The sequence below is a fragment of the Patella vulgata genome, chromosome 9, assembly GCF_932274485.2.
Source record: "Patella vulgata chromosome 9, xgPatVulg1.2, whole genome shotgun sequence".
Taxonomy (NCBI): Eukaryota; Metazoa; Mollusca; class Gastropoda; family Patellidae; genus Patella; species Patella vulgata.
In genome coordinates this window covers 28,094,699-28,107,238 of record NC_065887.2, presented here as the reverse complement: position 1 = coordinate 28,107,238, position 12,540 = coordinate 28,094,699, and the positions used below count along the sequence as shown (strand labels likewise).

The window sequence follows — 12,540 nt, the reverse complement described above, 5'->3', positions numbered from 1 at the left end:
ATCTTAATTCTGCAATGTCTTTCTTTACGGACTGCATAATGGCGATAAGATCATTTTCAGCCTCCTTGTCTGGGAAAATCATTTCACCAGATTTACTAATCTGTCCCTGTCTAGTATTGGTTCGGCCTGGATCAGGATCAGACATTTGGATATGATAAGAAACACCGAGATTGTTGGACTACCAATACGAAGGGCTTTAATGTGAGTTTTTTTTATTATATGCCTTGTGTCGATACATACCAATATGCATAATATTTACATATAGATATATCCAAATCCATTACGATTAACTGGTTTTAGCATTGTTTTTGGTACTATCCAAACGACTGGGCGCTATTCCTTGTCATGCCCTTCAATATATGCATTTTCATTATCTATGTTTGAACTATAACAACAAGAACGTCCAGATCGTTATTAAATCTTATATAGCGCATCTTTACACCAACCCCATGTAATTATATGACGAAGATATTTCAAGGAGAATTGGGTGTCATGGAATATGCAAATGTAAATTTTTATAAATTACATTGAAATATATTAATGGGCATGGAGTTTGTCACGCAAAGTTTATTTAAAGAGTATTGGTTATTTTAAAAATTCCATGTGAGTATTATCCGGCACATTGCTGTTCTAGGGACGGACACACTTTGGTTAGCAATTGTTTATATATGGGGCATGCGCAAAAATGTGCCCAACGTGATTTTGTGTTAATTTATTTTCTTCGGCCTTTAAATTGGAACTTAACCGCCCGACACCCCAGACTCTATACATATAGTTCCTGCATCCATTCAACGTCTAGTTTGGGAATATCTAAAGATGACTTTAGACAGTTCAAACCGCAAAGTTTCTTTCGGTTCTATGGTTCCTTTGAGATAAACTATTGTCACCCACTCAACATCGAGCCTATCCCATGAGTCATCCTTCAGGACACAGCAATGACACAAACTGCCCCCAACACAGAGTAATCAAGAGCTAAGTGCACCACATAGTAGTCAAGCTCAAAAATAAATTTCTAGTAAACGTTCAATGTATAAGCTGTTAGTTATTTATTTATTCGTTATAGGGTTCTATTAACAATAATGCAAATATATAAAGCAGTGATCCAAATACATACATAAGTAACTACCCTCATATTTCTGTACATACCTAACAAAGAGAAAAGACACTCAGCTTCAGAATTATTCTGGATATACGCACAATAGACGTGAACCTGATACAGAACCTCTGACGAAAATAAAACAACATAAACAAATGTAAAATGCTATGGTTAATATGCAAATATGTACATCATAAACTTTATAAAATTCGACTGATTTTAATTCAGTTATTTTATTTAATATTTATTGGAAATTATCAATATATACCCTTAACGAGGCATTATCACCAAGAAAATAAAGGTATTTAAATTTGAACTTTATTTTCAAAATCATCCAAGCAATCGTCCATGTTGGTTAATCACCCAAGCAATCGCCCATGTTGGTTAAGGCAATCGCCTTACCCGTTTAATACCACTAACACATTTTAATAACTCGTAAATTGATGACTTGGGTGATTTGTCTCAAATTTAGCACAGAATAATACAAATTAAATTAAACGCAAGCGTTGACAAATGTTATTTAAACCGTAATTTGTTAGATTAAATGAAATGAAATTGGGTTTAACGTCCTACTGCTAATGAAGTCGGACATAAGCCATATAGTGTGCTATGAGGGAAATTTTGCCCGGATATACCGGCGCTACGACCTATTCTTATATCGAATTCCAACTGCCAAGGGATATTTTACGGGCACGCCAAAGTGTACACGATACCTCGATTTTTCGTCCCACCCGAACGACTATACGCTGTCCCTTGCCAGGTCCTCTGTCCTGCACCACTGACCAGGCGGGGCAACGCCTGAAAAAACATAATGAACTTTATCGGCCAACGGAAGGATCAAACACAGGACCTCCGGGTTGGCAAGCCAACGTCTTACTGACTGAGCCACATTGGCTCCCTGTTAGATTAAAACTAGACATAAATTGTGTTAGATAATCTCGTGGTGGATACAAACTAAATAATATATTTCCATCCATTTCAGAAGCCCTTTTAATTAATTAGTGCCACACTACAATATCAATAATAAACAGACACGGTTGGAATGGGTTTATCATTTTAGACAAATATATATTGAAATACTCATTGTTTTCAAGAGACCATTCACTTCTATATAATATCACCTAGGCTTTTCCTACTACTAGCAAAATGTATCCTTACCCCGTAGAAGTAGCAATTACAGCGATGATGACATGTTTGTTATAATAAAATATGCATGATTAAAGTTAGATTAAATTGTTAATTTTTGAAAGGCCCTGGCAATAAAAATGAGGGTGACAAGTATAAAGAGCATTTTTACAATAGCACAACTACGGATTATAAATATAATATATTTGTATAAATGGAAAATTTGCCACCATTTGTAAAATGTGTTATTTATTTGTAATAATAAACACTGTCACGAGTGTTGGTACTAAATGTCTTGGCAATATGACCCTTGATTGTCTTGAAGCTGTGTCGTTTCTTTGGGTTTTCCTCCCAGCAGTTCTTCATCACATCATAATGACTGTAAATATAAATAACATTACCATAATCATTCGGTAAATATTTAAATGTCTTAAAATACCGACTATAACAACCACGCTGATTCTATGAAAATAATACCACAATCACAAGTATTTTGAATCTGACAACATGTTGAAAATTATAACGAAAATAATTTAGTATACGAAATCATATGAATTCAATATAACATTATTAAAAAACATTGTTTTATAAATATTACCGTGACTACAAATATTAAAATACAAAATTAAAATCCCGATGCGTCATTTTAGCGCTATAAAATCACTACTGTGAACCATGAATTTCTAATTTCAGTTCCGTTCAGCATTTACAAAGATATGTGGAATGGAAATTTCACCGATCTATGCCTCTCGCTAGGCAATAAATCCGTCGCCATTTTGTTGTTCGCAAAAGATATTATCTAGATTTGGTATTTTGATATATTTGTGTTCTTTTTTCTTATGTTAAGTACGTATTAGCGAGGGTTAATTTAGCTAAAAATGCGAATGGAGCATTGGGGCATAAAGTCTGAAAATATGAAACATCCCAACATAATATTGTAGAGACTACCGGTTGCAGTGAAATATAAGCACCGATAAAACACTATTTCAGATTAAACGCTTAACTTACAAATCTTCACATATTTCAGGTTTGGACATTCTGTAACCAGATTTCACTTTAGTTTCTACGTCACGACTCTTCATATCATTGTATGGGGTCTCTCCTGTAATCAATATAAGTTATCATGAATACTGTATTTCTTTGACATTATACTTTATAATATAATTATATGGTTTCTATTCTCCTAAATCCAAATTATTTCTACCATTGTACATGCTTTTCCCGAACTGTATGTTTTTACTTTTCATTTACCTAATAATGTTTGTTGTACATAAAATACATTAATAAATACATATATACCTAGGCTAAATATTTCCCACAACACAATTCCATAAGACCAAACATCACTCTTTTCATTGGCATCTTTCAGGGATACCAGACACTCCGGTGCGGTCCATTTGATGGGAATTCGTTCTTTCTGTAAAACAAGTTCACATGCAAGTAATCGTTTTTCTATTTATCCATATCATTTTTAATCTTTAAGTTAAGAACTGATTAAATCTCATCCTGAATATTAGAATTTACAAATTATCCCTTTACCTTGGCATTTGAAGCGTTATCATAGTGATTGATGGTTTCCTTTTCTGGTTTTGACGGTCCGAATCCTGCTACCTTTGCTACTCTTGTAAATGTCAACAACACATTTCTTGCCGCTAGTTTTTGATGAACAATCTAAACAAAAACATATGGTACAGTCAAGCTCTTCAGCAAGGAAAGAAATTCTGACGGAATCAGTCATTGATATAGAATATTATCATGTGAATTAAAGATTAATATTATTCGAACAATTTCGGAAGACCCATAACAGACATATAGACGAAGACATGGAAAAATGTTCATACATTTGGAACTTCTTTCAGTAAACATTGTTCTGTGCACCTGGATAATTTTCAATAGACAACAATTCCATGAACAGAGCTTTAGTTTTTGACAAAGTTTTAACATTTTACTAAGATAAGAACATTGTATTTTCAAGGTAAGCACGTTTACATTAAATATCAGTCCAAAATATTTACCTTTTTTGACGCAAGGTAAGCCATTCCTTTACATACATCAAAGGCAATTCTTTGTAAAATTTCAATTGTGTCATCGTTAATATCACCACGTTGTTTTAGTAGCCATTTATCTAGTTGCCCTTGTTCACAATATTCTAATATCAAAACTGGTCCCACTAAAATATATTAATATCGATAATACAACACTATTAACAATATTTTAATATCAACACATGGCCCATTAAAAAGTAGTAATACAGATAATACATATATATACAATATTCTAATATCAACACTGGCCCAACTAAAATACAATATCGATAATACAATATCACTTACAATATTCTAATATTAACACATGTCCTAATAGAATATAAAGTAACGACGATATCACAATACCATTTACAATATTCTAATATCAGCACTGTCGCAATAAAATATTATATAGATAATACAACACCATTTACAATATTCTAATATTAATTCAGGTTCCATTAAAATATAATAATATCCAACTAGAATATAGTAATGGCGATACCACAACACCATTTACAATATTTTAATATTAATACAGGTTCCATTAAAATATAATAATATCAAATACAATATTCTAATATAAAAACCGGTACCAGTAAAATAGTGTAATATCAGCAGCATAGAATAAAGAATACAATATAGAATCTATTTCAACAATTTATTAAATGCAGTGATTTCAGACACACCAAACCGCCAAAATAGAAGTCATATGTTACTTGGTTATCGGTAGATGATGCCATTGATGAGAGCGAGGGTGACCTAAGATGTAGCCCTGTATGGCGATTTGTCCTACGTTAAGCCCTTTCTGTGGTATAAACTACCACGGTCAATGAAACAATTAATGTTAGTGGGCCATTTTAAATCTCAAGTCAAAACATTCTTGTTTCTAAACCGTGATATTCTGTAAAACATCAGTAAATATAACTACTAACGGCGCCTTAGAAACTGTTCTTTAATAATAATACGCTTAATAAATGACGATATTGTTATTGTATATCAAATTGTATATGATCCACAATATCAACATCGGCAATATGGAATTTATTATAATGTAATTTAGAATTTTTTACACTATTACATATGCTGTAAACCTATCCCTCTTCGCTATCCCGAATTTTGATCGATGAGAAACGTATACAAGGTATATTTAAAAAAAAACTGCACTGGGGCCAATAATTTCGGGCGTTTAGAAATGACAGAATATCATAACATTGCAATGCGAAATAATAACGGTTCTTCTTCTACTTCTTCTATTAGTGTTTAACGTCCGCTTAAACTGAGGGTTACATCGCAGACAAGTTGTCTTATTCTATTATGTTTAGCACACGTGGAGGGGTCTTTTCTGTTGGAGTAAACCGGTGTAACCGATGTAAACCCACGAGGTTGAGAAGCCAGATACACTCACACCAGGGATCAAAACCACGACCGCAAGTCAGAGGTGACCGGCCAGCTAGCGCTTAGCGTTCGAAGCGCGACATCTAGACTATACTAGGCCATCCCAACCCCACAGAATAACTGATAAAATTATTCCGTTTAAATACTTACAGACTTCATTATCCACAACAGCACCAATAAACTCTAGTACATTTGGATCTTTACCAACTACTGTTGCATTATAATTTACCTTGGCCCTCATAAAGATTTCATCATCAGACGTGTACCCATCTATAATACAAAATAATCAAGACAAAAGAACGTTTAACGGTTTAAGATCAATAATAACATAGTATGGGTATTCTAACACCCTATATTCTATCAAAGTTTTTATTCGTATTAACAAGTAATTCAGGTGAGAAGGTTTTCAGCAGGTGATTGGTGTCGCTATGGATACATAGTTTACTCCACAATTATCTCATATCTTATTACATCTCTTTCCTTAACAGTCAGTTTTCCTCGATATACTCCGGTAATGACTGGCGGTTTTAGGAATTATCAATTTCGAAAATACAGGTAATCTTACTTTAAGGAAGGTTGGATTAGCAATATCAAGAGAATATGCATGAATGGGGCGGGGGTGGCTCCTAACTGCAAGTGGGAATTAAGTTGTTGGATGGGAATTATTAATTTCGAAGATACAGCCAATCTTACTTTTAGGAAGGTCGGATTAGCAATATTCCAAAAATATGAATGAATGGAGGTGTGGTTCCTAACTGCAAGCGGGAAATAAGTTTATTGGATGGCAATACTATAATGACAGATAACTACCCAAGTCTCAAAAGCATGAGCACGTGCACACAGCCATCATTCGAACTTATCGGTAAATCGCCAGTCTTTAGCCCGTCAGTAATAATTATTTGTTAAGACGCCTGGAAACCGGCGTAGGCCTTTTTTCTGACAAAATATGACTGGATAATCTTTGCAGAAAGGGCCTGTTTTTAAAGCAAATCATAAAGCACTCTACGTTCGATAAAATGGCTACTTTAGATTCAGCTTGAAATAGGTTAGCCAAAGAAACGACAAAGAGAGAGAGAGGGAGAGAGAGAGAGAGAGAGAGAGAGTGAGAGATTTGGGGTTTCACATCCACACGACAAAACTATGTCATTTCGGGACTAACATATGGTTCAATTTCATTTCAATAGTTCGCTTGCACGTGGGGGTCTTTAGCAATGGGAGGAAACCGGAGGATCCGGAGAAAACCGACAAGATTGGAAGGCGACCCTACTCCTTGTCACGTACAACCGGGGAATCGAAACCACGCCAGTTGACTCAATGACAGACCTTATGATACAACGCGCATGCGCTATCCCCCCCCCCCCATGTCCGAGTATTATATTTAGTATCTCATTTTGGGCCGGGATCAAAAAGACTGTCTTTAAAACTCACCTTTGAGCATTTTAGCTACAACTTGTTCAGATCTGCTGCGAATTCTCGCTTGACAAATCTTAGCAAATTTTCCCTCCGTAATAGTTCCCAATAGTGCTAAATGGTCGTGAGGAATTTGCCACGACTGTCCTTTCTGGAAATCCATTCCACCATAATAGTATACCTCATCTTCATCAGCACGATAGGCGTTGTTCTGTGATGAGAACAGTTATAGTTTAAACGACAATCACTACCGATAGTCGCGGCTTACTCTATAAGTACCGGATTATAGTCAAATAACAATGGGATTACTTACCAATAGTTAATTTGTGCTAGTGAATTACTCTTTTTTTGTTTTCTCGGTATTTTGGCCACTTCAGGGGTGAGATAAAGACATGGCAAAACGACCTGATCGCGGTTCTTTAAATCTTTATTAATTATGTAATACCCTATTTGTTCACATAGTTACCATTAATATTACTTTGTTGTCACTTACAGGATAAGATGAAGACGGGCTAGCAGTATGTTGATTTGTTGCTGTTGGTTTACCAAGCATATTTCTAATATACACTGTTCCCCTTTCTTTTCTTCTTTCGGTAAAAGGTTGTCGGTTGGTGAGGAACAGGAAAATCAGCACAGCTATGATAATCAACAAGATCACACCTAACAAAAAAAAATCGCCACAGTTATGATTCTAACAATCAACAAGGTCACACCTGGAGCCACCGTGGCTCAGTGAGTAAGACGTTGGCTCGCTAACCTTGAGGTTCCGTGTTCGATCCCTACCTTGGTCGAGAAAGTGCATCGCTTTTTCCGGCGTTGTTCCCGCTTGTCAGTGGTGCAAGACGAAGTGTCTGGCAAGGGCCAATGTACTGTCGATCGGATGGACGAAAAACTGGGGCTCCGATTACACATTAGGTTAGTTATCATTTTGGACCCTATGATATCTTCCTTACATAATTCCAATTGATATCTTCGTTACCAAGAAATGTCGTAATAAACATAAACCAATTGGTAACTTCCGTTCATCTGAACTCAAAAAGAGCAACCTCTTGTCTTTAAAAACATGCTTCACGTTCATATCGTGGGTAATAAAACAGTAATACTTAAACGGAGGAGATAGAATTAAAGTCGAGCGGGATCAAATAAAGCAGAGGTTCCATGCAAGAATTCGGAAAGATGTTTATGATGTATTACTTCATATTTACCTATAGATATACCGGCTATGGCACCGCCTGATAATCCCGCTGGACCTATACAATAAAAATCAATAAATTAAAGATACATTATGGGAGATTAGATAATGAGCTGGTATTTCTCACTATAAAAGTTAAAAACCAGATAATGTAAAGCGAATTTGCTGAAAATATCAGTCAAATTGATCCACCCTGAACCGAGTATTTAGCGATTGGATTTTGGGCCTAACCTCGATCGGTACGATAAAAAACATAGTCTCGATTATCCATTTTTTGATTTAATCAGAAGCAGCAGACAGAGTTCTAATCCAGTAAATATCGCAGGCTAGCGATACCACGAGAGTTGATTAAGGTCTGGATAAGTTAATTAATATCTAATTAATAATTTAGATAACATTTCAGGCCTAAAGAAAGACCTGCAATTGGCAGATTTAGCTCTTTCATAAATGTATGTTTAATTGCAATATTTTGTGTATTCTTTTAAAGGTATAGACATTAACTCCATATATAAAAGTAACGCAGGATGGAGAGACTGACAAGGACAGCCGCATAGTCGTTCGGATGGGACGAAAAACCAAGGTCACGTGGAAACATTGGCGTGCACGTAAAAGATCCAATTGCAGTTGTGATTCGATATAAGAGTAGGCCGTAGCACCCCTGTCCGGATAAAATTTCCCTCATAACACATTGTATGGTGTAGGCCCGTCTTCATTAGCCCAATTGTGGCAGGACGTTAAACCTCATTTCATTTCATTTCATTTCCATATTATAAAAAGATGGTGTCGTCTTGTTACGCTCGAGTAGCATAGATCGATGAAAATACATTTATCTGAACGAAACTGAACCATTTTATACACAATATATTCCTATTATTATGCACTGAGGTAGGGCTAAACTCTACGAAATAGAGTATATTATATCCCTCCTTCGTGTAGTCTGTGGTGGATTAATCTATGGAGTATGATATGTACACTGGCATTTGCGATTAAGGCATGTTAGGTTGCAGCTACAACCATTGTCTATATGCCACTTACGTCCTTGCACTTACTACCTTTTCCCAGTGACATCCGGGTAAAATTTCCCAATTACTACCTAATATCAATTACCCTTATTACAGTTTTCACCCCCTTTGTCTGCTAAAACCTGCATCGGAGGTGGGTGGGGTGGAGTCAAATTATATATTTTTTGCTAAAAAATACGAAATCTGTCGGATTTGTTTCCTGTGACGTTTTCAAGTAATAATTACCTAAACACACATCTGAAACCTCTCTTATGTCACTAATCTATAAAAAAAAAAAAAAATAATATACAAATAAATGTTTTCGATTCCCCGGCTGTGCGTGACAAGGAAAAGGGTCGCCTGTCCAACCTCGTGGGTTATCTGCGGGTCCTCCGGTTTCCTCCCACTGCTAAAGACCCCTACGCGCAAGCGAATTATGGAAATAAAATTGAACCATATGTTAGTCCCGAAATGACCTAGTTTGTGTCGAGTGGACGTTAAACCCCATTTCTCTCTCTCGTACTTTATATTTTAAACAGGCAACTAATTTATCTTCTGACTTTGATATTAACAAGATGGTTACTTGAATATATTCATCTTTTAATTAGTAAATGATGCTTACCTTATAAACAGTCTCCTCGGATCCCACCTTTGCTTGGTTCATAACAGAGAAGCTCAACTCTACTGTCACTGCATTGCTTAAACCAGCTATTGCTATCTGACAATTATCGAAAGACAATTGTGTAGCCAGTTGAAAACATTGGTCAAATTTAACAATACACATACACCGTGACACATCATTGCATTCCTGAAATGGTTAAATCAACCCGTAAGAACAATGATCATGTCGATTTTACAAATGTATTTCTTAGAGACAGTATTTGCACAAAAAAACACACCCATTTCCACCGCGGAGAAAAGGTTTGGACCGCGGAGAAAAGGTTTCTATCGCGGAGAAATGGTTTCCACAGGGAAGAAAAAGTTTACACCGCAAAGAAAAGGTTAACACTGCAGAGAAAAGATTTTTGTTGATTTTTTTTTATATACGCGAACTACTCTTTATATATTTTATTCATATTATCATAAATTTAAAATAAAACATGATACTGACGAGGCGATGGCATTCCGTTCAATTTATATCTTTCAAACAATACACGGTGAGTATCTTTAAAGATATATCACTATCTGAAATTAACTTGGTTTTAATAACAGTATTAAAGTACCAAAAATGGGATAAACAGTCAAACTATTTATCAAAGGATAGACAAATTCTATAAATTTATAACCAGTAGTCCTAATTTCGGCTTACTTTACTGAAACGAAATAAAATGAATTGTACGGAATAAATATTTTAACTGCGACATGGCATCCTATAATCTTTAATAATTAGAATATGCCTCTACGAAAGCTACGTATTTAATTAATAGAAACTTAGCGAAGCATTGAAAATGTCCGATTAAGAATACTAGTTAGACTTTTAATTCAAAGGTTACAAAGTTTAGTGTGTTTGTTTAGTAAAGATACATTATGTAAGATTTAGATAAAGCGCTGACTATCCTTGCTATAATAGCTCAAAAATAGATTATGTAAAATGAAAATATTGAAAATTTCATTCAAATTACTTTAAGTTATCACTGTTTTTAGTTTTGGCGAGAAGTGTGCATTGTTGGTAACCACGGCACTGGCATATTCGAGAAGTAGCTTCACTTTCCCATTTTTAAATTAAATTTTTAAATGGCTAACCGTTCTATCCTAGTTGAAATCTGGTGCCAACGAGAGTTGATTATGGTCTTTTTTTGTTATTAAATGTCTAATTAATAGTTTATATAACATTTCAGGCCTAAAGAAAGACCTCCAATAGGCAGATTTAGCAATTGCATAATGCATGTATATGTAGATCTCTATTTAGCGGGTTAGCATGCCCAGTTTTAGAGAGTTCAGATTCTGAATTCTCGCATAAATAAGCATCAAGGAACTGTATGTTATCATGGACCTTATGAAACATAGAATGTCCGAATATGTTCTTGTTCCCGGTGTAAATAAAGTTATTAACAACGCATGGCGTCTGTTCTAAACTAGTATTGGTACACTAGTCCAGAATTCAGTTCCAAAGCGTTTGCCGTTTCTGAAGCCCAACCTGGTTGTTGATTTTAGGATCAATCCATTGAAAACATAAATATATACCCATTTTTGTATGAAATAGAACATAACCGAATACATATATTATACTGTTATCGATATTACCTTGGTTATACTCGACCAAAAAAGCTGTCCAGCTGCGTATTCTGTATTGGTATCTAGTCTAACAGCTCTCCAAGAAACAAGAAGAACGCCACTATCAGGATCACTGGCTACAGCGGACAGGCTGAAGCAAACAAGACAAACGAGGCTGATGAAAATTTTTAATATTATAGACAAATATGGAAATGAAATGAAATGGGGCTTAACGTCCTACTGTTCTGTTCCGACATTGGGGTAATTAAGACGGAGACAAATACGGGTTCAAAGAGATTGATGCTAGAGGATGCAAATCATATATAATTCAACCCACTATACCGACGGTTTTCGGAAAAATTAAATAAGATCCTGTTATCGGATTGTCATGTAGTAAATGTTTGTCACATATAAACCTCATGGAACTTGTCTTAGTCAGACAGCTTAGGAGCAAATTTGAGATGGATGTCAACGGTTCCGACAAAAACGCCAACAGACTACATGTAAATATGCATGCAACAATCTCTCTAGTCGTATGTATTTTGCCAGAAAAAGTAAATCTTGTTCAGTGATTGATGGCATTGGTAATACGTTTCCCAGACTTGTTTATTACCTGGAGGTCTTATCTGGAGTAATTTCAAAGTCAAACGTAGTTACAACCGGCGGCGTAGAATCAAAATTAACTTGTGTCGTTTCCACCCTTTCTCTTCCGGAGGGGTCGATAGCCTTGACATATACAACTACTGTGTCGCCATTGCTTACAGAAATGGTTAACGTATGGATGGTAGAAATCGGATCTGTTAAATTGTTCCATACGTTCGGTTCAGCGGGTTTGTTTTTACCGCCATTGCTGTCATGATGATGTCCAATCTGAAACTTTGTAATTCCCCGGGTATTGGGAACAGCTTGTTCGGTTCGCCCAGCAATGTTTTTGTATTCGTCAGCTATTTTTTTGATTTCGGTTTGTCCTTCGTCGACGAACTGAGGTGGGTAGTCAAGGATTTTATTTAATAAATGATTCTTCTCGACGAATTCGTTAGAGAAGTAGTTTGTCCAGTTAACTCTAATAATACCGTC

General features: G+C 35.6%; 1 protein-coding gene across 1 annotated transcript in view; it reads right to left on the bottom strand.

Moving 5' to 3' along the window:
- Positions 1 to 1,031: 1,031 nt before the first annotated feature.
- LOC126807690 (megakaryocyte-associated tyrosine-protein kinase) overlaps positions 1,032 to 12,540 on the bottom strand; it is a 76,663-nt gene continuing 65,154 nt past the window's right edge. The window contains exons 2-7 of the mRNA XM_056103188.1: positions 5,797 to 5,916; positions 4,237 to 4,391; positions 3,761 to 3,892; positions 3,521 to 3,638; positions 3,230 to 3,323; positions 1,032 to 2,600 (exon numbers count right to left, since the gene is read on the bottom strand). Coding sequence (XP_055959163.1) covers positions 2,471 to 2,600; positions 3,230 to 3,323; positions 3,521 to 3,638; positions 3,761 to 3,892; positions 4,237 to 4,391; positions 5,797 to 5,916 — 749 coding nt within the window. The 3' untranslated portion in view covers positions 1,032 to 2,470. The remainder of the gene's footprint in view (positions 2,601 to 3,229; positions 3,324 to 3,520; positions 3,639 to 3,760; positions 3,893 to 4,236; positions 4,392 to 5,796; positions 5,917 to 12,540) is intronic.